Source organism: Pinus tabuliformis, chromosome 7, assembly GCF_031772625.1.
Source record: "Pinus tabuliformis cultivar Carrire ecotype Pingquan chromosome 7, CPIR1, whole genome shotgun sequence".
NCBI lineage: Eukaryota > Viridiplantae > Streptophyta > Pinopsida > Pinales > Pinaceae > Pinus > Pinus tabuliformis.
The window spans coordinates 1,515,885,944-1,515,909,993 of record NC_142293.1 but is presented as its reverse complement, the minus strand read 5'-3'; the positions used below and the strand labels follow the sequence as shown (position 1 = coordinate 1,515,909,993).

General features: G+C 38.0%; 1 protein-coding gene across 1 annotated transcript; it reads right to left on the bottom strand.

The window, feature by feature from the left end:
• Positions 1-2,555: 2,555 nt before the first annotated feature.
• Positions 2,556-4,033, bottom strand: LOC149253603 (small ribosomal subunit protein uS14z/uS14y/uS14x-like). The gene is made up of 4 exons (XM_089459988.1): positions 3,807-4,033; positions 3,393-3,493; positions 3,112-3,211; positions 2,556-2,912 (listed from the first exon to the last, which is right to left on the bottom strand). Exons 2-4 carry the CDS (start codon positions 3,452-3,454, stop codon positions 2,904-2,906), a joined length of 171 nt encoding a protein of 56 aa, XP_089316114.1. The 5' UTR covers positions 3,455-3,493; positions 3,807-4,033; the 3' UTR covers positions 2,556-2,903.
• Between the last annotated feature and the right edge of the window lie 20,017 nt (positions 4,034-24,050).

The following is a 24,050-nucleotide window of genomic DNA, read 5'->3' as shown; positions in this document are numbered from 1 at the left end:
TTTAGTGGGAAACTTTACCAAAATCAACAATCCCCATCGCGACAAGATGCGTAAGTTCTGCAAGACTGTACTACATAGAAATAAACATTGCGTGAAGAAGCCAAACAAGAAGGGTCCTTGGATGCCCATCTAGAGGAGAAGAGAAAGACAAATGACAGATAAAAAATGGCCAACACCCTCAAAGTCTTGTAAAACCAGATACGCAGCAGCAGGGCAAAAATCCCAAGGGCAAGGGTATAGCACCTACTAAAGATCCAATTCCACCTCTTCAAAAGACCGGATATCTTTCTCAGGAAACTGGAGAAAAACAGGTATTTGCAAACCTAAAAAGTTCAACAGTATCTAGCTCTCTTAGGTGTTTAAAATAGAAATACTATGAGAAAACTACAAAGGCCGAAAAGCAAGAATCCAATATTTGATAATAAAAGGTCTTTGTCAGCCTCATTAAACAAAAACTATTTGTTTCATGGATAGACTTTCACCCGCAGCTCCTTGATCCTGTGTTTCAAAGAATCAACCCAGGGTCCCCTTGTTCCCATATTACAAAGAATCAATGTGTTTCCCTGATTTCTAATGCAAGACAAGCAAAATTTTCTGGATATTTTATAGCGTTGGAAGGGATAATGGTTAATCACAACGACAGGGAAGACTAATACTAAATAAGACTCTTGTATCAATCAGAAAATGAACCATCCACAAGTGTGGTGGAAAATGCTAAAAATTAACGTCAGGTGCAATGTGCATATGGTTCTTACAAATGATAGATGCAGAATATTCAAGTTCAATTGTCCACCAATGAGAGGAAATTCAACCCAGGCAGCAGAATAAACAATGCAGCTATCAACTTTTGTCTCAACCAGGACTAGAAGACAGACTATGCCAACCTCAAATGCATATGGTTCAGCTCAATACAAACGACAGATCACAAAATACTCAAGTTCAACTAACTCGTGATAAAAAGAAATTCAAATCGGGAAGCAAATTATACATTTAAAACTACTGATAAACTTTATTCTTTAACAAGGTTAGAAGAAAAACTCAACTTAAATCTTATACAAGATTTGAGGACAACTCTGAGACTAATGGACAAGTTTCTTCTCATTTTGGAGGCATGGACATGCTAATTTTCATAGTATGTTCAAATTAACTTCCATAGGAGGACAGAAACCTCTTTGGCTTCTCAATCACAATGGCAATTTAAAGTAATATTAGAACATGTAACTTCTGGTTTCATATAAAAGCCATATGTATTGTCAATGGCGATTGATCCTGGCAAAGGTTTAGTGGCCTTGGGTTTTCCCTGACAGATCAATTTGAGTGGTTTCAATTGAAAAAGGCCAATTTGAGTTGAGTTACTCTTTGACACTAAACTAAAACAGGTTGTTTATCAGTACATCGAAGGAATCGGTCCTAACTAAACCTAACTAAAAGATCAACATAAATACACACCACCCGTCCCCCCACCCCACAAAATACAGGTAGAGGGAGGTGAAAGTGTGAAACTGCGCAAGGGCTTGTCCCTAACTAAAATATCACTAAATTAAACAGGTTGTTTATCAGTACAACCAAGGAATTGGTCCCAAGTAAAAGATCAACAAGTACACCACCCCTCTCCCTGCCTCCACCACCCACCCCCTCCCCTGGGGAAGACAGGTAGAGGGAGGTGAAGGTGGGAAACTGTGTAAGGGCTTGTCCCAAAATAAAAGAAAAATGCAGGAACAACCACATATGGGACAACTGGGTGTGCATTTTTGCACACAGTGCACACCTTCATCCAATCATCCTCAAGGGGATGGTTGTGTGCATTTAAAAAAATATTTACTATCATTATTTATCCCTAAACTCTGGCAATGATTGGTAAATGCCATTTCAAATACTTTATAATGCAAAGCAATTGAAAGAAAAATTAGCAAACACAGAGCAACATAGCAAATTTGAAAACAACAAGCTGCTTCCAAAGGAGATCAAACCAACTAAATTGAAGTTAATTCAAACAAAATGATACTCCACCAATGGTAAAATAGTATGATTTATGGGAGCTTAAGCTGAAGACAAAAGGATGCAAAAAGGTAAATTAAAACAATATCGGCATTCTCTGTTCTGGATTTCTGGAACAATTGGGCATTCTGTTCGTAGGCTCTACAAATTCATAAACCAAGTATGTGTTTTGGAACAGTCAACTAGGCATCGTTGAGAAAATGAGTACGTCGTTATTTCATTCATGTCTTCGTTGCCTCTGCCTTCCAAAGGCTCCCTACAGTTGCATTATACATTATATTTTCTTTATAGACGAAAAAGCTTTCCTGCTTTAAATTTAACCAGAGGAATCTGAATGGATGTACCATTATAAAATGCTTGAAATCCAATCATGAAAAAAAGAATAAATGTCAAAATGATTACTTTTACAAAATAAAGTTTGGTTGAAAAGGAGCCTCTAACAAAACGAACATGATAAATGGATTGTAAAATCGATATTGCAAATAGACAAAGGAGATTGAAAAAATGACGATCAACCATAAGAGCACAACATAAATTCTCCATAGTGGATTTTGGAATAGAAACTAAATAATTTCGTTGTCCAATTAACCAAGGATTTAAATCAACTACAAATTATGATTCTATTCGTCAATGAACTTCAGAAAATTTGTCTACTAAAGCTCTACATATATAACCTTTATGTAGAGTTATAAATCAGCTTGAATCAGCCTTGACAAAATTTGATAAATTATGAAGTATTTCAATCTTTTCATCGGTAAGTTCTGAAATAAGAATGAAATTTGAACAACATAATAATAAACAATAAACCAAAACCCCGATTTCTAATTGAATTATTTCGATTGACTCGATAATGGGAAAGATCACTGCCAACATTGCACCGCCTTCACCAACGAATTCCATCTCTCCTAGCGATACTGCAGACGCAATCCAATTTTTGAATTAAATAACTTACAAGAGAGACTTGAGTCGCAAAAAGTTGTCTACTGCCGTATTCAGCACCCATAATGTGACTTAAGTTCAAACAATACCCATACTAAAACGTCCAATATTTCTGAATAATATAGAGGAGGCCGTGACCAGAAAAGCATAACAAAGTTCAAATAGAACATATACCTTAACAAATCCGATGTCTTTGGAATAAGAGCGAAAGCACTGTCGGCAACAATTAAGACCATATTTCCTAATCAAGCCATGTGGATTGCCACACACCCGACTGATAGAAAAGCCACAAAGAGACAATGAGAAAATCTATTTCGTAGAATTAGGGCTGCTAAAGAGAACATATCTCACCACAACATTCAATACGTTAATAATGCTCTAGTAAAAACAAATGATGAGGCTGCAGCTCTCTGTTTTCTATTGTAAAAGATAGTTCCATCAATGTTTATACATACCAGGTGCGGGAACCGGGCCCATATTTCTTGGGATGAGAATTCCAGACTGCAGAGTGAGGCATCTTCGATCAAAAAAATAACCAAATTTGACCTCGCAAACTCTGTAATTGTAAAGATTTAAGGCACTCAAGACAGATCAGTATGTAAGAGAGCACGATTGTTAAAACCTCATCAGTTTTTATAACAACAGGCAGATTATGTTCAAGTGGTAAATAAGTGAGCCATATAGTTCTCTTAAAAACAAGAAGATTTATTCATATACGTCTAAATTTCTAAAAGCCACCTAACCCTGGTTCACCAAAACCCTACTGTAATTGTGAAATTTGTTGAAGGCTTATAAACCCTAGCTCACTAGAATACATACAAAACCATCAGAAATAAGAGGAAACATTGAAATGGGTCTTTTTTAGGTACCGTATTAACTGGTATGACTTCGCTCCTTCCTCGCCCTGCCGCTCCTACTTCGCTCCTTCCTCGCCCTGCCGCTCCTACTTCGCTCCGTTGTATGCAACACTGGATTGTCTTCAAACCCTAATGTAAGTATATGAAGGATGCTCCAACTATTAGAACGCGTTTTATTCCACTTTCACGTCCGCAAAAGCCCTAACTTGTTGCCCTAGGTTCGGTAATTCAACGATATGTTGCAGCGATTGACACTGTGGTAGAGCCGTGTAGTATTAATGTTGTGGTGTTTCCATGGGACGGGTGGAAGGGAAAGGCGTTAGGTTAAGGGTTTTTCAATTTTAAGCAGCAAAAAGTTCAAATAACCAAGGTTATTCATTTAATTTTTATTCATATTTATTTAGGATATTATACATAGAAATAAAAGTTAAAAAAAAAACATTTTTATTAGATGTTTCTAAGTTTCAGATCGCTCATATAAAGCAATTTAATTGGCAATAATTGTGTTATGAAGTATGATTTAAACCAAGAAATTTAAAGGATGAAGTATGATTTAAACCAAGAAATTTAACGGTCAAATCTTCTATGGATCAAGCCAACAAAAAATGATTGTTAAGTTGTTTTCTTACATTTAAGGAAAATAATCAATCTCGTGTCATTTCTTTGAACAACCTATCTTTGCCCCATACTTGAAGTCCAAATACAAAATACCAATTGCAATGTTACCTTTTGCCCAAGAACACTTAAATGAAGGACTTGGATAATTATTGTTTAAGTGTGTAAGTTTTGTTTCAATTGTGTACACCAATATAATGACAACATTGCATATTCAACACTCATATAGTTCACAAATCATGTTTATGTGTTGGAGCAAACAGCTAAAAAACCAAAGACAAACAACAGCAAATATACATCATAAAATAGACACACGGTTTAACGTGGTTCACCCAACCATTCTGGGCTACGTCCACCAAACATAGGCATCGGCGATCTTTATTAATCAAACAGGAGAGTACATAATTAATCAAATCCTCAGAAACTCTCACACACTCTAAACTATCCGTATGGATACCTATTTTATAGCAAGGAGAATCTAACTGCCTCTCACATCAAATTTAGGATGCATTAATTCTCTCCCAACAACCTGGAGCTAATCCAGCAACAGATTTCTATTGTTGTCACACACTGGGATTGTTGCCTATTTCATCTAAAACAGAAAAATCTCAACAATCTCCACCTTGACAACAATTAGCCTGATGCCCTGTTTGTTTATTATTTTTATCTTTTCTGCAAGCCAAGAGAAGCCAAACACCAACGTAGCTTCTCTAACAAAACTGGTTTCGTGAACATGTCTGCACAGTTTTCCTTTGTATGTACCTTTTCAAGAGAGACTCCCCTTTCAGTGATAACCTATCTTACAAAATGGTACTTGATTGGAATATGCTTTGATTTACTATGATAGGCCGGATTCTTAGCCAAATGTATTGCACTTTGACTATCACAAAGTAACCCGATGTTGTCCTGTAACCTACCAAACTCACCAAGCAAACCTTTCAACCAACTGCCTCTTTGCAAGCATGCGAAGCAGCAATGTATTCTGCTTCAGTAGTGGATAAAGCAACAATGTTTTGTAGCTTTGACATCCAGCTAATAGCTCCACCTGCAAGAGTAAAGACATACCCTGAAGTTGACCTTCTCTTATCCAAATCACCTGCAAAATCTGAATCAACATATCCGCAAACAGATTCACTACTCTTATTGTAATAATACAATAACTACTTGTGCCTCTTAAATACCGAAGCACCCATTTCACTGCTGACCAGTGTTCTTTACCCGGATTTGCCATATACCTGCTAACAACCCCAACTGCATGTGAAATATATGGTCGCGTACACACCATCGCATACATCAAACATCCTACTACATTGGCATATGGAATTCGAGACATATAATCCTTTTCTTCATCTGTATTAGGACATAAATTGGAAGAAAACTTGAAATGGGAAGCTAAAGGGATTGACACAAGCTTCACATTATTCATACCAAACCTCAAAAGTATTTTCTCAACATACTTCTATTGTGATAGCCACAGCTTACCATTGCCCCTGTCTCTAAAAATCTCCATGCCCAAAATCTGTCTTGCTGCTCCTAGATCTTTCGTATCAAACGTCCTTGCCATCTGAGTCTTCAACCTGTTGATTTCTTCAATGCTTTTGCTTGCTAAAAGCATATCGTCAACATACAACACTAAGATAATGAACATGCCATTACTTAACTGCTTAAAGTAAACACAATGATCATATTCACTTCTAACATATTTCTGACTCAACATGAAAGAATCAAACTTCTTATACCACTGCCGAGGCGACTGCTTCAGGCCATATAATGACTTCTTGAGCCTACAGACAAATTTCTCATTGCGATGCTGAACAAACCCTTCTGGTTGTTCCATATATATTTCCTCATCTAAGTCTCCATGTAGAAATGCAGTCTTAACATCTAATTGCTGCAACTCTAAATCAAGCAAAGCCACTAATGCTAACACAATTCTAATTGAAACAATTTTAACCACTGGTGAAAAAATCTCATGAAAGTCAATACCGGCTTTCTGAGAAAACCCTTTTGCAACCAGTCTCGCTTTGTACCTGTCTTCCGTATCATTCACACCCCGTTTCACCTTGAACACCCACTTACATCCCACAGTTTTCCTGCCTTTGGGAAGTTCAACCAGATCCCATGTGCCATTCTTACCTAAGGCCATCATTTCTTCCTTCATAGCTGCTTTCCATTTGTCACTTTTTGAACCTTCTACAGCTTCCTGATAACATAAAGGTTCATCATCGTTAGCGGTCAAAGCAACTGAAGTAACATAATCATCATACCTTCTCGGAGGACGTTTGATCCTTGTAGACCTCCTTAAGGATGTTTCTGGTGCTTCCACAATTGGTTGTCTATCATCTGTAGGAACTTCTTCATGATCGCCATCTGCGACCTGTTCATGACCTTCATCTGAACCCTGTTCATAATCTGACTCTGAAACTTGTTCATGACTAGAATCTAAACTATGGTCATCATGACTATCATCAGAAGTGTTGTCAAACTGAATGTGTTGAAAATCAGATACATCATCCTGTTTCAATTTATTATCTACATCTAACTGTACAAGAGAGGATTCATCAAACTTTACATCTCTGTTGATGATGATTTTGCGGGTAGTAGGATCCCACAATCTAAATCCCTTTGTTCCATCACCATACCCAACAAAGACATACCTTTTCGATTTCAGATCTAATTTAGTTCGCTGATGTTTAGGCACTAGAGCATATGCATCACAACCAAACACTCTGAGTTTAGAATAGTCACAAGGGTGTCCTTTCCATACCTCTTGCAGAATCTTGCAACCTATTGTCGTTGATGGAGATCGATTTATCACATAACAAGTTGTTGCCACTGCTTCCGTCCACAACTCCTTTTGCAACCCGGCGTTACTCAGCATACTCCTTGCTCCCTCTAGAAGAGTCCTGTTCATGCGTTTAGCAACTCCATTCTGCTGGGGAGTATAAACCGTGGTCTTATGTCTCTCAATCCCTGCATCCTTGCAATAGTTGTCAAACTCCTTGGAAGTAAACTCACCACCATTTTCAGTTCGTAAACATTTTATCGTTCTACCAGTGCTGTTTTCTACCAATGCTCTAAACTGCTTGAAAACTGAAAACACATCAGACTTCCTTTTCAACATGTAGACCCATACTTTCCTAGAAAAGTCATCAATAAATGATACAAAATAAGACGAGCCACCATACGAGGTTGTAGGTGCTGGACCCCAAACATCTGAATGGATATAATCAAGTATTCCTTTACTAGTGTGTTTGCCTGTTTTAAACTTTTGTTTACTTTGTTTGCCAAACAGACAATGTTTACAGAAATCTAACTTTCCAAGTCTTAGATTAGGAAGTAACTTGCGATCAGCCAAAATCTTTAACCCTCTTTCGCTCATATGGCCCAACCTCTGATGCCATAGGCGAATGGAACTACTGTCATGTTCAGACACGGTAGACACATGAACTGACCCTGTTCTTCCTTCTAACTGAAACAGATTTCCTACTTTCTTAGCTTTCATTACTAGTAAGATAACTTTGTAAATTTTCATTACTCCACCTTGAATGACAGTTTTATATCCATTTGTATCAAGTGCCCCTAGTGAAATTAGATTTTTTCTTAAATCTGGTACATGTCTTACATCAGTTAACATTTTGGTTGTCCCATCAAACATTTGCAGCTGTATACTACCTATTCCCACAATATTAGATGTGACATCATTACCCATGTACACGACTCCATCATTCACTGATCTATATGTCTTAAACCAGTCTCTATGAATACACATGTGGTTTGATGCACCAGAATCTAGCAGCCAATGTTGATCATGATTTGACAAATTAACTAACAAGACTTCGTCGCTCATACCTGAACCAGATGTTGACCCTATATCAGTCGTGTTTTCTTCCTTCTTTTCTGTCGATGAAGCTTCTTTAGAAGTTTGTTGTCGCTTCCAGCAATCCTTCTTCAAATGCCCTGATTTGCCGCAGAACCAGCACTTGACTTTACTCTTCTTCCCCTTGGACTTTGAACGCGAATCGTTGCGCTTACCAGAGCGTCTTTCTCTAGAACGACCTCTAGCCATCATTGCCTCTGATGTAGAGGTGTCAGCATTCGACCGCTTCCTGGTTTCCTCGGACAACAAAGCTCCGACGACATCATCAAATTCAATGGTTTCAGATGAACTAAGACTTATAGACGTGACAAAATGATCCCACGACTCAGGCAACGAGCACAATAAAGTTATGGCTTTATCCTCGCCTTCAATTTTTACTTCTATGCTTTCTAATTGCACCATTAAAGTATTAAAAACATTCAAATGGTCAGTAATGAAAGTACCTTCCTTCATTCGCAGACTGTATAGCTATCGCTTCAGGAGAATCCGATTTGTCAAGGATTTCGTCATATACAGCTTCTCCAACTTCGTCCACAAACCAGTTGCAGTCTTCTCTGACATGATGTTAAATAAAACATCATCAGCCAAACACAACCGAATTCCGCTCAAGGCTCTTCCATCCAATTCATTCCACTCATCATCTGTCACGGGATAAGGCAGTTTGGATCTGCCCAACAACGCCTTTGCCACGCCCTGCTGTACCAGGAGATCATGCATCTTTACCTTCTAGATCTCGAAATTATTTTTGCCGTTAAATTTCTCGATTTCAAATCGGGCACTTTGAGTTTTCGCCATCTCGTCTAAATCAAAGAATCTCCAATTTCATTTTTTTTTTTTAATTGAATCTCAATAAATGCGTATGCCTCAGTTTACCCCCTTTGTTTTGTTGTACAAATCTCAGATTTCAATAAAAAAAAACAAATGGTGCTTGCTAATAACCACATGAATCGCGCCAAATAAAAAACGCTATAAGTGATGACAAAATGGCGCGAGAATTCCACTCAAATACGCGCCTATCAGCTCATTAGCGCATTGGCGCACTTAATTAATTCGTTTCCGCGCTAATTCAATTTGGTTGGCGCGACTGTTATTAACAAAACCCGCGCCAATCCGCAGCACACCATATATGACATACATATAAAACACAGCACATATATTTAATCTCCCACGCAGCAAAAACTTAAGATATCCACGCAGTTTTATAACGCATATCCATGCCGTTGTATAACATATCCACTGCACACAAGTTTATCACATATCCACTCCACGCAGGTTTATAACACATATCCACGTCGTTTTTATAACATGTCCACGCGGATTTTAAATCCATCTCCATGCAGGTGTATTATTATATCCATCTCCGCAGCACCAGCAATCAATTAATACTCCACGCAGGCTCCAGCGGTGTTTTAATTATATGTCTGTTCGTTGGCCGATAAGTTCAGGCTTTAATAACCGGATTACTCCACGCAGCAATGTATACCATCGCATGCTGCCTGATCCAATACATAGGCACCGCCAGCACCACCGTTTGCACCAGCAGGTAAGGGAGTATGCGCTCCACCTCCACACAACACCAGGCAATCAACTGAATACACGAGAAATTAGCTGAATACACCATCAGCCATGCGCAGGTTCACACGTTGTGTCAACGCCTTTATGGTTTAATCCCACGCCGATCCACCAGCAATTAATCAGCAATCGTTCGGTTCAAGAATAGGTCCAGCCAGCACCAGCAGTAGTGCGCACCAGCAACGCACCAAAAGCTACGCTCCACGCAGCTTCTTCAGGCTCACACGACGCCTCCAACTTGCTCTGATACCAATTGTTGGAGCAAACAGCTAAAAAACCAAAGACAAACAACAACAAATATACATCATAAAATAGACACAGGGTTTAACGTGGTTCACCCAACCATTCTGGGCTACGTCCACCAAACATAGGCATCGGCGATCTTTATTAATCAAACAAGAGAGTACATAATTAATCAAATCCTCAGAAACTCTCACACACTCTAAACTATCCGTATGGATACCTATTTTATAGCAAGGATAATCTAACTGCCTCTCACATCAAATTTAGGATGCATTAATTCTCTCCCAACAACCTGGAGCTAATCCAGCAACAGATTTCTATTGTTGTCACAGACTGGGATTTTTGCCTATTTCATCTAAAACAGAAAAATCTCAACATTATGATTGTACTAAATCTACACCATGTGTTGTCTATGAAGTGGATCTCCTTTTGTTCATCTAATTTCAAGGTAAAATGTGCATAGCTTCACACTATAGATGAATGACTTTTAACCTCAACCCTAGGTTAATATCTGATAATAAGTGGGTAAATTAGTAAGAGTTGTTGAATTTTGTAGTTATGGTTGGTCTTCATAATTTATATTTTCGCTCTTGTAATGTATAAAGAATTTGTAAGACAGGCTCTTAATGATGGACTTAAAAGAGAAAATTTTGAATTTTGAATTTTTGGCTCTAAAATAATCAACTCGCCCTCCCTCAAGTCAAGTCAGCCCCAGTGAAGAGACACACCCATTCGCGAATGCAAAACATTATATAAAGGCATTCAACCTCCTCCACAAAGGCACCATTCGACCTCACATAAGAAAGAAGGTTTTGGGAATCCAATTGAAGGATAAGAAGGACGAAAAAGAAGGACAAATATATGTCTCTCTCTAGCTCACATTTCTCTCTCTACACCGCACACGTGTGAATTATGGGCAATAGTTTCTAGGCAAGCCAAGTTGCAGGTCTGAGTTGCAAGGCTGAGTTGCAAGGTTGAAGTTGCAGGGCTGAGTTGCAAGGCAATTTGAAGGCTTGACTTGAGGGTTATGGACTAAGTTTGACCATAAGATTTGTTGGTCAATTTGACCTCATAGTTGACTAACAACAGTAGATGTATCTCTTGTTGAATTGAAGAATTCCTCCAAGAAAAAGGTCTATGGGTTTTCCCCCAAGTGGGTTTTCCCAAGGAAAATCTTATGCTTTCTTTGTGCTTGTGACCTATGTTGTCTTTATGGTTTATGGTTGAATTTTTTAAGTGTAATAGCTTAATGAGAAACTGGAATTGTTAAAAGAAGATATATATCATTAGAAGTAATTGCCACTATTTCATAAATAGTGTGCTTGTATCTATTGCACTTGAAATCTCAACATGGTATTAGAGTTTAGGTGACGAAAAGGACATTGAAATCACTCTTAAAGAAGCTTTGGTAAGAGATCACCCTTGAGAAAAACCTTGTAGCTACAATCTATTTGCTTATGTATGACTATGGGTTCTCATATGAAGGCAGAAAATAAATTAGGAGCAGCAATAAACTTTAGGGCTTGGAAAACAAGGATTGATCTCCTTCTTGCAAAGGAGCATCTCTTAGATATTGTGAAAGGAAAGGTCATTAAACCTGAAAAGGAAAAAGAAAAAGGAAAATTTGAGAAAGTCGATATCAAAATTATAATTGTCATTGTAGATTATGTTAGAGACCATTTGATCCCATATATTGCAAATCCTACTCATCACAGAAAATGTATGATGCCCTAATTGGTTTGTATATTGTCAACAATATTGGTCAAACAATGAGTTTGGAGAATGAGCTTTGCTGTTATGAAACCAACTCACAAAAAGATAGAAAAGAGAGATAAATGCCTTAGAATTCAGCCTCTTCAAGGGGGCAACCTCCTTTACATTACACAAATGAACAATTCTTGGATGATTCAAATGACAAAACCTCCTTGTTAGAAAATTATATATTACGGAGCAATGGAACACATAAAATATTGCAGAAATATAAACACAGAAAATGCACAAAACAAGAGAGACACAGATGTACGTGGTTCAGCCAGTTTGGGCTACGTCCACCCCGAACAGCCAGTCCTTCCTTTTTATTATCCAGCAAAATGAAGAGACACAACCTACAGCAAATCCGCTGTAATATCCTCTGTTTTCTCTCACAGTCTCACCTCTTTGTTTCTCGCACACACAGAATACACATCTATCTCACAGCCTCAAATATAATACCCTCATACAAAGAGAGGGGTTGCCTTCTAGGGAAAAAAACCCTAAACTAAACATAAGTTCTACCGTCAGATCATCCGCCTAATGAACGGCCCAGATTGACTAGAAATTACTATACTTTTGCAAGGCAATTTTACAGTTGTTTTTAGCTTCGGGGGCGCTGCCGCCCCCCTGGACTCCCCCTGCAGCGAATATTTTACGGGCGGCGTTTCCGCCCCCATTTCGAACTGGGGTCCTATGTGGCGATACCTTTGAATATAGAAGATAATCAGGCTCCACACCCAACAATCTCCCACTTGGAGACTGATTGTAGCAACTCCACCGCTGCTCCATTTGCTGGACAATGACTCCTCTTTGGACCTGGCTGTTTCTCATCTTCATCGTCATCCTTGAAGACCAACTGAAACTGAGCATATTCTCAGTTTCTCCCCGGTTACAACTTTTGTTAGCATATCTGCAGGATTCTGGCTAGTGTGTATCTTTTCCAGCTTCAACTCTCCATCTTCCAACACTGATCGTATGAAATGGTACTTGAGTTGTATGTGTTTAGTCCTGGAATGAAATGTTGAGTTCTTTGCAAGATGAATGGCACTTTGGCTATCACTGTATAACATGCCCATATCATGCTCCTTACCCAATTCACCCATAAACCTTTGTAACCAAATCATTTCTTTACTAGCCTCTGTAGCAGCAACATACTCTGCTTCTGTTGTTGAAAGTGCAACAACACTTTGGATTTTTGAAACCCAACTGACAGCTGTTCCTCCAACAGTAAATACATATCCTGTAGTGCTCCTCCTGTTATCTCTGTCACTTGCCATATTTGCATCAACATATCCTTGTAGGGAGATGTTTCAACCACCAAAGCATAATGCTTGATTTGTGGTACCTTTCAAATATATGAGAATCCATTTCACTGCCATCCAATGTTCCTTTCCTGGATTGTTCATGTACCTGCTTACAACTCCCACTGCATGTGCAATATCAGGCCTTGTGCAGACCATTACATACATTAAGCTTCCAACTGCTGATGCATATGGAACTTTAGACATATAATCCATGTCTTCTTGGGTCTTTGGGCACATTTCCTTGCTAAGTTTGAAATGGCTAGCAAAAGGTGTACTAACTGGTTTTGCATTGTGCATGTTAAATCTTTTCAACACCTTTTGTATGTACTCATTCTGAGACAATGTTAATTTACGATTTTTCCTGTCTCTAGTTATTCTCATACCAAGGATTTGTTTCGCAGCTCCCAAATCCTTCATTGCAAATGAATTTGCCAATTTTCTTTTGAGCACATTTATTTCCTGCATGTTAGATCCTGCAACAAGCATGTCATCTACATACAGTAACAATATAATATAGCTGCCATCATTTTGCTTTTTCAAATAAACACAATGATCAGAGTGACATCTAGTTTAACCTTGTTCAGACATAAACTTGTCAAATTTTAGATACCACTGCCTTGGAGCCTGTTTTAAGCCATACAAGCTCTTCTTCAACCTGCACACTAGTTTCTCCTTCCCTTTCACCTCATATCCTTGTGGCTGTTGCATATATATCTCTTCCTCCAAATCCCCATGGAGAAAGGTTGTCTTTACATCTAACTGCTCAAGATGCAAATCTTCAGCTGCTACAAGACTTAAAATAGTTCTGATTGAAGTCATTTTAACAACAGGAGAAAATATTTCATCAAAATCAATACCTTTCTTTTGTGCAAACCCCTTCACCACAAGTCTAGCTTTATACCTCTGTTTTCCTCCATCTTCTTCCTTCAGCCTGTAAACCCATTTATTCTTCAATGTAGTTTTTCCTACAGGCAACCTGACTAAATCCCAAGTCTGGTTATGCATTAAGGAGTCCATCTCTTCTTCCATGGCTACCTCCCACTTCTTCCTGCTTTCAACCTGCATTGCTTCTTCATAACATTCGGGTTCACCGGAATCAGTCAACAATAAATAATATAATGAAGGAGAGTATCGTTCAGGGGGTCTACCTATCCTGGTAGATCTTCTAACACCACTTTCAGGTGTTTGGGGTGCCTGTTGCTGTTGTGGTGGTTGCTGTTGTTGTGGTTGTTGATTATTATTATTTTCAGGCACCTTTACTTTTTCAGTGATTTCATCAAGAACTGCGTATTCCTTGTTTTCCTTTTCCTGTTTCTTTTCTTGCAACTGATTCTTATACAAGACCTTTTCATTGAATATTACATCTCTGCTCCTAATGATTTTGTGATTTTCGTAATCATATAAGCGATAACCAAAATCATTAACACCATATCCAATAAAGGTACATTTCTTTAACTTTGCCTCAAGCTTTGTTCTATTTTCTTTATCAATATGGACAAAGGCCTCACAACCAAAAGGCTTTAAAATAGAGTAGTTTACCTTTTTACCTGTCCATTCTTCCTCTGGAACACCACCATCCAAGGAGCTTGAAGGCCCTCTGTTTATTAGATAAACAACAATATCTATAGCATCTGCCAAAAACTGTAAAGGCAATCCTGCATGCAATCTCATGCACCTTGCACGCTCCATGATTGTTCTGTTCATCCTTTCTGACACACCATTTTCTTGTGGTGTTCTTGGAACTGTCTTCTCTCTTCGAATTCCATGCTCTGAACAATACCTATCAAACTCTTTGCTGCAATATTCACCTCCATTGTCTGATCTAAGACACTTCAATTTCTTTCCTGTCTCAATCTCAACCAAAGCTTTCCATTTCATGAAAGTATCAAATACATCAGATTTATTCTTAATACAATAAATCCAAGTTTTTCTAGTTGCATCATCAATAAAAGTAACATAATAACGAGAGCCACCAAGAGATGATACCTGAGCAGGTCCCCATACGTCTGTATGCACAAGCTCTAATTTTTCGTTCTTCTTTTCTTTCCCAACTCTGAGAAATCTGACTCTCTTCTGTTTTTCGTAAATGCAGTTCTCACAGAAGTCCAAATCAACATTCTTCAAACCCGGCAACAAATTCCTTGAGTGAAGAATCTTCATCCCCTTTTCACTCATGTGTCCGAGCCTATGATGCCATAATGCTGCATCTGCTCCTCTAGAAGTTAAAGCATTAACAAAGTTAGAAATACCATTGCATAAATACAATGTACCAACCTTTTCGCCTTTTGCTCTTACCAGGGCTCCTTTAGTGACCTTCCAAGCTTTATCTGTGAAAGTTGTCACACAACCTTCACCGCCTAACTGCCCTGTTGAAATCAAATTTTTCTTTAGATCTGGAACATGCCTTACCTCCTTTAATGGCCATTGGTTTCCATTCTGCTGTTTTACAAGAACCTTACCCATTCCAACGATTTTACAGGGTTTATCATCACCTAGACGAACTTGTCCAAAATCTCCTTGAACATAGTCATGAAAGTATTTCTTATCAGGTGTGGCATGGAATGAAGCCCCTGAATCTACCACCCAGGAATCAGTAATATTTTCGAAAGAAAGAATCAAAGCATCTTGTAACACCTCACCTGTCACATTTGCTTCATGATTGTTTTCTTGCTGTGCATCTCCTTCTTTTCCCTTCCGAGATCTACAGTCTTTCTTTAGGTGTCCTTTCTTTCCACATTTCCAGCACACTATCCCCGATCTGGACTTGGATCTGCCTTTCCTTGATTTACTGCGATATCCTGAGCTCTTTCCTCTTTCCATTTTTCTTCCTCTAGACTCTGCACTCAAAGCATTTCCCGATGTCTCACCGGAGCTTTTCCGTCGCATTTCCTCGCTAAGGATAGCACCGACAACATCATCAAACTTTAAAGTACTAGATCTAGAAACGGAGTTACTAATGGCCATTACCAAACCATTCCAACTTTCTGGTAATGAGCACAAGAATAACAGAGCTCTAACTTCATCATCAAAGTTTACCCCTACAGAACTTAACTGACTTGTAACTGTATTAAAATCATTTAAATGTTTTGCAACAGATCCACCTTCCGACATATTCATATTAAATAACCGTTTCATAAGAAATACCTTGTTTGAGGCTGAGGGTTTTTCATATAGTTTCGACAACATCTGCATCAAACCCTCTATCGTGGTTTCCTTCGAAATGTTGAAGGCGACTGACGCAGCAAGGCACAACCGTATTGTTCCGAGTGCCTTTCTATCGAGAAGGTTCCATTCTTCGTCTTTCATACCCGTCGACATCTTTGTTTTTCCGCCCAATGGTAGGTATAGATCTTTCTGATACAGATAATCTTCCATCTGCATCTTCCACAGCGAGAAGTTTTGGCCGTTAAATTTCTCGACCCTAAAATTACCATCTTCCGCCATTGCTCCCACTCGAACCAGGAACCCTTCTTTCCTACGAGTTTATCAGCCAAATAGACCTTCGGTTCTGATACCAGTTGTTAGAAAATTATATATTATGGAGCAATGGAACACATAAAATATTGTAGAAATATAAACACAGAAAACGCACAAAACAAGAGAGACACAGATATACGTGGTTCACCCAGTTTGGGCTACGTCCACCCCGAACAGCCAGTCCTTCCTTTTTATTATCCAGCAAAATGAAGAGACACAACCTACAACAAATCCGTTGTAATATCCTATGTTTTCTCTCACAGTCTCACCTCTCTGTTTCTCGTACACACAGAATACACATCTATCTCACAGCCTCAAATACAATACCCTCATACAAAGAGAGGGGATGCCTTCTAGGGCAAAAAACCCTAAACTAAACATAAGTTCTACCGTCAGATCATCCGCCTAATGAACGGCCCAGATTGACTAGAAATTACTATACTTTTACAAGGCAATTTTACAGTTGTTTTTAGCTTTAGGGGCGCTGCCCCCGAAACCCCCCGCCCCCCTGGACCCCCCCTGCAGCGAATATTTTACGTGCCCCCATTTCGAACTGGGGTCCTATGTGGCGATACCTTTGAATATAGAAGATAATCAGGCTCCACACCCAACACTCCTTTCTATATATAGGAGTCTAAGGGGTCACAATATAACCAAGCCGACCTAACAATAATAATATAAAGTCACAAAAATAACAATAGAGGGATTTTATCTGGCATAGTAATAACAATATGGGGACAATAGGGGCACAACAATATTAATAAGGGATACAACTACAATAGTAACGAGGGCATCACTAGTATTATAGGAACTTAACATGCCCCTCTCCTTCAAAAAAGTGTTGTCCTCAACACTTGAGTAGGTTTTGATGCTTCTGTATAAAATTCTCATCCTCCTAATGTGGAATCTTTAGTGGATAAGTTCTTCCACTTGATGAGATACTCCGAAATGGATCAATTTCGTAGCTGTCGAGTTCTTGTTTCTGTGACTGCTTTCGGTTCCAATATAATTTTTCCTTCTTCGTCAAGTTCTGGCAATATTGTTTGAACTGGGAGCTTGTCACCTATAACCTTCTTTAAACATGAAACATGGAAAAATAGGTGCACTCGAGAAGCTGCAGGAAGCTCCAACTTGTACGCCATAGTATCAATCTTTTGCAACACCTTGTACGGACCATAATACTTTGGTGATAATTTAGTATCCTTCTTAGCTTTCTTGAGGGACATTTGTTTATATGGTTGTAGCCGTAGGAATACTCAATCACCTACATCAAAACTTCTTTCGCTGCAATGTTGATCTACCTGTTGTTTCATTCTATTCTGCGCCAACACAAGGTTATGCTTTAAGAGTTGGAGAACTTGTTGTTGATGCTCGATGTGATGTTCCACTGCTTAAACCTTAGAATTTTCTCTTAAATATGATGTGATGGATGGTGGTTGATATCCATAAAGTGCCATAAATGGGATCATTTTTGTTGTAGTATGGAAGGAAGTGTTATACCACCATTCAGCCAAAGGCAACCATTTGACCCATTGTGTCTATTTATTAGATACAAAGCAACGAAGATATCCTTCCAAACATTTGTTTACTATCTCAGTTTGCCCATCAGATTGAGGATGATAAGATGAGCTATGAGCTAACTGAGTACCAAGACAAGAAAATAATTATGTTCAAAAATTTCCAGTAAAAATGGGATCTCTGTCACTTACAATAATCTTTGGGTTTCCATGTAGCTTTTGAATTGTTTCCATAAATGCAGTAGAAACTGTATTGTCTTTAAATGGATGTGATAATGCACAAAAGTGTGCATACTTGGTAAGTCTGTCAACTACCACCATGATGACACTATTTCCCTCAGACTTGGGTAAACCTTTGATAAAATCCATTGAAACCTCCTCCCAACGTTGGCTTGGAATGGTAAAGGTTGTAATGGACCTAGTGTCTTAATTGTTTCAACTTTATTTTGTTGGCAAACCAAACATTTCCCCACAAACTTTTGAATATCCGATTTAAGGCCATCCCAAAAAAATCCTTCTTAACCCTATGGTATGTTCTTAGAAATCTCGAGTGCCCTCCTAAGGGAGAAGCGTGCAATTCCAGAAGAATCTTTTGTTTAAGTTGGGAATTCTTACAGAAGTATAAGTGATCTTTGTACCATAATGAATCATTTTTCCAGCTAAATGTATCAGATGTACTAGAATCTTGTTGTAACTTTCGAATAAGTGGCCACACTTCTTCATCATTCTTCCATTCCTCCCTTGCTTCGTTTATCCAATCTAGTTGGATAATAGAAATGGCACACAACAATGCTTCCACATCCTCGTCCTTTCTTGAGAGTGCATCTGCCACAAATTTTTGCTTCCCTTTTTTGTAGATGATTTCAAAGTCATAACCCAACATCTTTGTGACCCATTTTTGTTGCTCTTCAGAGGATAATCTTTGTTCTAAAAAGTATCTAAGACTATCATGATCTGTTTTTACCTTAAAGTGTCTTCCCATTAGGTAGGGTCGCCATTTCTTAAGTGCATGTAGTATTGCCAACATTTCCTTCTCATAAATAGCTTTGTGTAAATACTTTCCCTTGATTGGATGACTTTCGAAAGCAATGGGTCTTTCATCTTGCATTAAAATAGCACCAATTCCATTTCCTGAAGAATCACATTCCACAATAAAGGTTTTTGTGAAGTCCAATGTAGCTAAGACCAGTGCTTGGCACATTGCCTCTTTAAGATGTTCAAAGGCCTTTGTTGCTTCTAGAGTCCATGAAAATGCATCTTTCTTCAATAATGTCGTTAGAGGTGCTGCTATTTTCCCATAATTCTTAACAAACTTGCGATAATACCCTGTCAACCCGATAAATCCTCGTAGATGCTTTATGGATGTGGGGATTTTCCATTCCTTAATGGCTTTAATTTTTCTAGGGTCTACCTTAACTCCTTCATGAGATCGAATATGACCCAGATATTCCACCTCTTGTACTCCAAAGAAACATTTGGATCTTTTTGCATATAATTGTTTCTCCTCCAATAGTTGTAACACCTTGTCAACATGTTCAACGTGATCCTTCCAAGACTTGTAGATTAGTATATCATCAAAAAATACTAACACAAATTTTCCAAGGAAGGGTTTGAAAATGGAATTCATCAAACCTTGAAATGTAGAAGGGGCATTGGTAAGGCCAAAAGGCATGACAAAATATTCATAGTGACCCTCATGAGTTCTAAATGTTGTTTTCGGAATGTCTTCAGTCTTTATTCTGATTTGATGATATCCTAAACGAAGATCCAACTTGGTGAAGTAAATTGATCCATGCAATTCATCCAATAATTCATCAATGACAGGAATGGGAAACTTATCTTTAATAGTGAGCTTGTTGATCTCCCTATAATCGGGACACATGCGCCATGATCCATCCTTCCTGTGCACCAATTCTACTAGAGCAGAGAAAGAACTTTGGCTAGGTTGAATTATACCAGCCTCTAGCATTTTTGCAACCATACATTCAATTTCACTCTTTTGGGCATAGGGATATCTGTACGACCTGATGTTTGGAGAAACACTTCCTGGAATCAAATGAATAGCATGATCATGATCACAAATAGGTGGGAGACCTTTGGGAGTCTCAAATACCTTGGAATGATTGTCCAAGAATTTCTGGAGATTTGGAGAAATAGATGATTTCGATGTGGAAACATCTAGCGAACATAATTGTGCAATTACACCTCGTTGTTCCTTTTTTAGAAGCTTTTTCATACCGTTAGAGCTGATTATCTTTCTCGGTTTCCCTGCAATACCCCTTAATTCAACTTCCTTTTCTTCCGCAGAAAATTTCATGAAAAGTTCTTGAAAGTTAAAAGCTATTGTACCCATTGGACTCCTAGTACAACATCAACACCTCCGATTGGAATGGAAAGCATTAGGCTATTCAATACATATTCTCCCATGGATAGCTTGATATTATGGCACTTTCAAAAGAAATTTATGGTTCCTCCACTTGCAACCATCACTTGACACTCTGGTGCTGGATATAGGAAGCAATTCAATTCTTTTGCTATCTTACAATGAATACAATTGTGGGTACTTCCTGAATCAATCAACACTATTACCTTTTTCTTCTTGATATGTCCTTCTATCTTGATGGTTTGATGAGTGGTAATTCCAACCAATGCATTACAAGATATGGTCGGATTCATTTCTTCTTTATCTAGGGTTTGTTCCTGGAGTATATCCTCTTCTTTTGACCTTTCTTGTTCTTTTTCTTCCTCCTTTTCACAATCTATGTAGAATAATTTCTTCTCATCACACTTATGACCTTTAGTGTATTTGTTATCACAACTGTAACAAAAACCTTTTTCTCTTTTTTCTTCCAATTGTTGTGGTGTCAACCTTATAGGTTGTGGAAGGCTGGGGGCAACAACACTTCCATCTTTATAGTTGTGAGTGGTAGGCTTCCTGGTTGCCATAATTTTTCTTTCCATTTTTCTTGCTAACCTGAATGCCTTCTCCAATGAATCATGTTCCCAAATGCGAACCTCATGTTGGATACTATCCTTTAAAGTCCCTATGAACACATCAATCATATGCTCCTCTAGAATATCTTTTACCCTTATGTTCAATTTTTGGAACTCCTCAATGTGCTCCATCATTGAACCCTTTTGTTTGAGACTTATCAATTGGCTAAAAAAGGTGTTGCTTTTTGTATCCTCATAATGTGCTATCATTTCTTCCGTAAAAATTGCCCAGGTGACAATTTGTTTACGAAAGAAAAGCCATTGATACCATACAAACTGATTTGGTTCCAAATATAAAGTTGCAATACGCACCTTTTGTGTGCTTTGCACATTATGCAGATCGAAAAATTGCTCCATCTGTAGTATCCATGTTGCAGGATCCTTGCCATCAAACTTCCTCATATCGATTTTTGGAATCTGGTGGGTTTTCAATCCAACATTAGAGTCTATGAAATCATGTTTAACATTTCTTTTGTTCTCATCATGAGTTTCATTTACTACCCTTTCACTATTAGTGACCATTCCTTGTAGCAACTTATTCAAATTTATCTTTAGTTCGTCCATCTTATCGTCCATGCCATTCATCTTAGTTTTCACATCATTCATATTAGCTTCTATGCCTTTCTTTAAACCATCCATCTTAGCTTCCACGCCATACATCTTAGCTTCTACATCTTTCTTTAAATCATCCATCTTAGATTCTGTTAATTTTTGTGCGAGTGACATTTGTTGCACTTGGTCTCGTAATTTTGATATATCATGTTGCATTTCTTCCTCTTCTTCACGAGTCGTGCTAGAGATTTCATGTTGCTTACTAGGTGTTTGCATTTTCTTTCCTCGAGTCATCAATTACCAATAATAATGCTTTACTATGCTCTTTGAATTCCTTCAAACTAATTTTTCAAACCAAGCCTATGCAAAATTAAAAAAAAAACCACACCTTTTTTTTTTCACTTTGTAGGAGCTTGATATTGAATCTGATGTATCTCTGTAATTTCGGATCATCCAATTCTGAAATTGTGACCTGAAGTAGCCCTCTGCATCCTCTTTCCAATGCCACCAGTCTGATTGAATTTAGATTCTCCAAGGTAGAGTTATGCACAATCTCCCAAGATGACCTAATTATAGACCTTTTCAGAAGAGCGAACTTGTATGAAGTACCATGTGTCACTGTTTTGACCTTCGGATCTAAAAAATATACACAGGAAACTACAGTCCGTCCTCTTTTTGTAACTTCTTACAAAATTTCAATCTGATGCTCAAAACAAAAGTTATGACGATTTTCCCCAGGTCACCTGTTTGGAATGAAATTCGGGAGTCTGCAAAAAGGCCAACTTCCTCATATCATATCTCCGCAAATATAGCGCAAAAAGCTCTGAAATTCGGACCCGAGGTTCATAATGATTTCGGCCCAAATGGGTTTTTTTTTTAGCATCTGAAACATCGCAGAAAAAAGTTATAGCGCAAATTCCACGATGACCTGTTTGGAGCAGTGAAACCCTAGAATCCAAAGCTCTGATACCAAATGTTATGAAATCAGCTCACAAAAAGATAGAAAAGAGAGATAAACGCCCTAGAATTCAGCCTCTTCAAGGGGGAAACCTCCTTTACATTACACAACTGAACAATTCTTGGATGATTCAAATGACAAAACCTCCTTTCTATATATAGAAGTCTAAGGGGTCACAATATAACCAAGCCAACCTAACAATAATAATATAAAGACACAAAAATAACAATAGAGGGATTCTATGGGGCACAGTAATAACAATATGGGACAATAAGGGCACAACAATATTAATAAGGGATACAAAGTCTACAATAGTAATGGGGACATCACTAGTATTATAGGGACCTAACATTTGTGATGTTAGAATGACAAGAAATGATATTATAGCCTCATATTTTATGAGGATTTCTCAATTGGGAGATCAAATTCAAGCGAATGATGAAATCATTCCCGAAAAATAACTAGTAACTACAACACTTAATGGTTTACTTGAATCATGGGATTCATTTGCAGTAGGAATATGTGCCAAAAAAGATGTTCCAAAGTTTGATGAATTATGGACTGCATGTACTCAAGAATAATCAAGCCTCATGTTTAGAGGGTGTAGCATACCTAAGGGGGTATTAAGGAGTATAGAGGGAGGTACCCAAGGTAATAATGAGATGTAAGGGTAATAAAAAAATTGCCATAGTTAATTAATAAAGTGGTTAAGCTGCATCACGTAAGGGACCACAAGTAGTTAGGAATAATGTGATAAACCCATTGTATTAGATATATGGTATTGAGAGACTCATGGTAATAACCCATGGTATTGTATGTATGAAGCCTATATAGAGGTTAGGGACTCCCCATTGAGAGATGTCAAGGATTATTGTATGGACAAGCATATGGCTTGTGGAGTGTTCTCATTCCTTAAGGAGTGATTGTATGGTGTTACCCTACCTTAAGGGTTTGATATTAATAAAGATCTAAAATTTATCTATTTTCTCTTGTATTGGCTCTTGAGTTTAATTGTCGTATTGGACATATTTCCGTTTTCATATATTTGTAGGTCAGATCTATTACAAGTGGTATCACTTTTTTGGGCAAAGCAGAGAGATTTTTTTTTAATTTTTTTTGTAGGAATTTTTGGGGTGGCGAGTTTACAGACCAGATCTAAAACTTCTGGTGCAAAATTTGCAGAAAAAAATTGCATATTTGGATTCTTTATAAAAAAAATTACCCAAATTCAAAAAAAATTCAGCAGAATCAGAGTCCGGATGAGGAAGATATTGCTAATTTAAAAATCAGTTGTGTTGCAAAAATCTTTCTGATGACAATTCGTGGACGACGAATCTCCAGTCAATTTTTGCAGTTTTTGTGGGGAATTTTGAGAAACTAATTGCAGATCTG

Excerpts from the sequence above, each read along its gene's own strand:
- LOC149253603 (XM_089459988.1), bottom strand. The coding sequence starts at position 3,454 with ATGCCTCACTCTGCAGTCTGGAATTCTCATCCCAAGAAATATGGGCCC. Across the intron at positions 3,212-3,392 it reads GGGCCCGGTTCCCGCACCTG|TCGGGTGTGTGGCAATCCAC; the intron begins GTATGTATAAAC and ends CTTTTCTATCAG.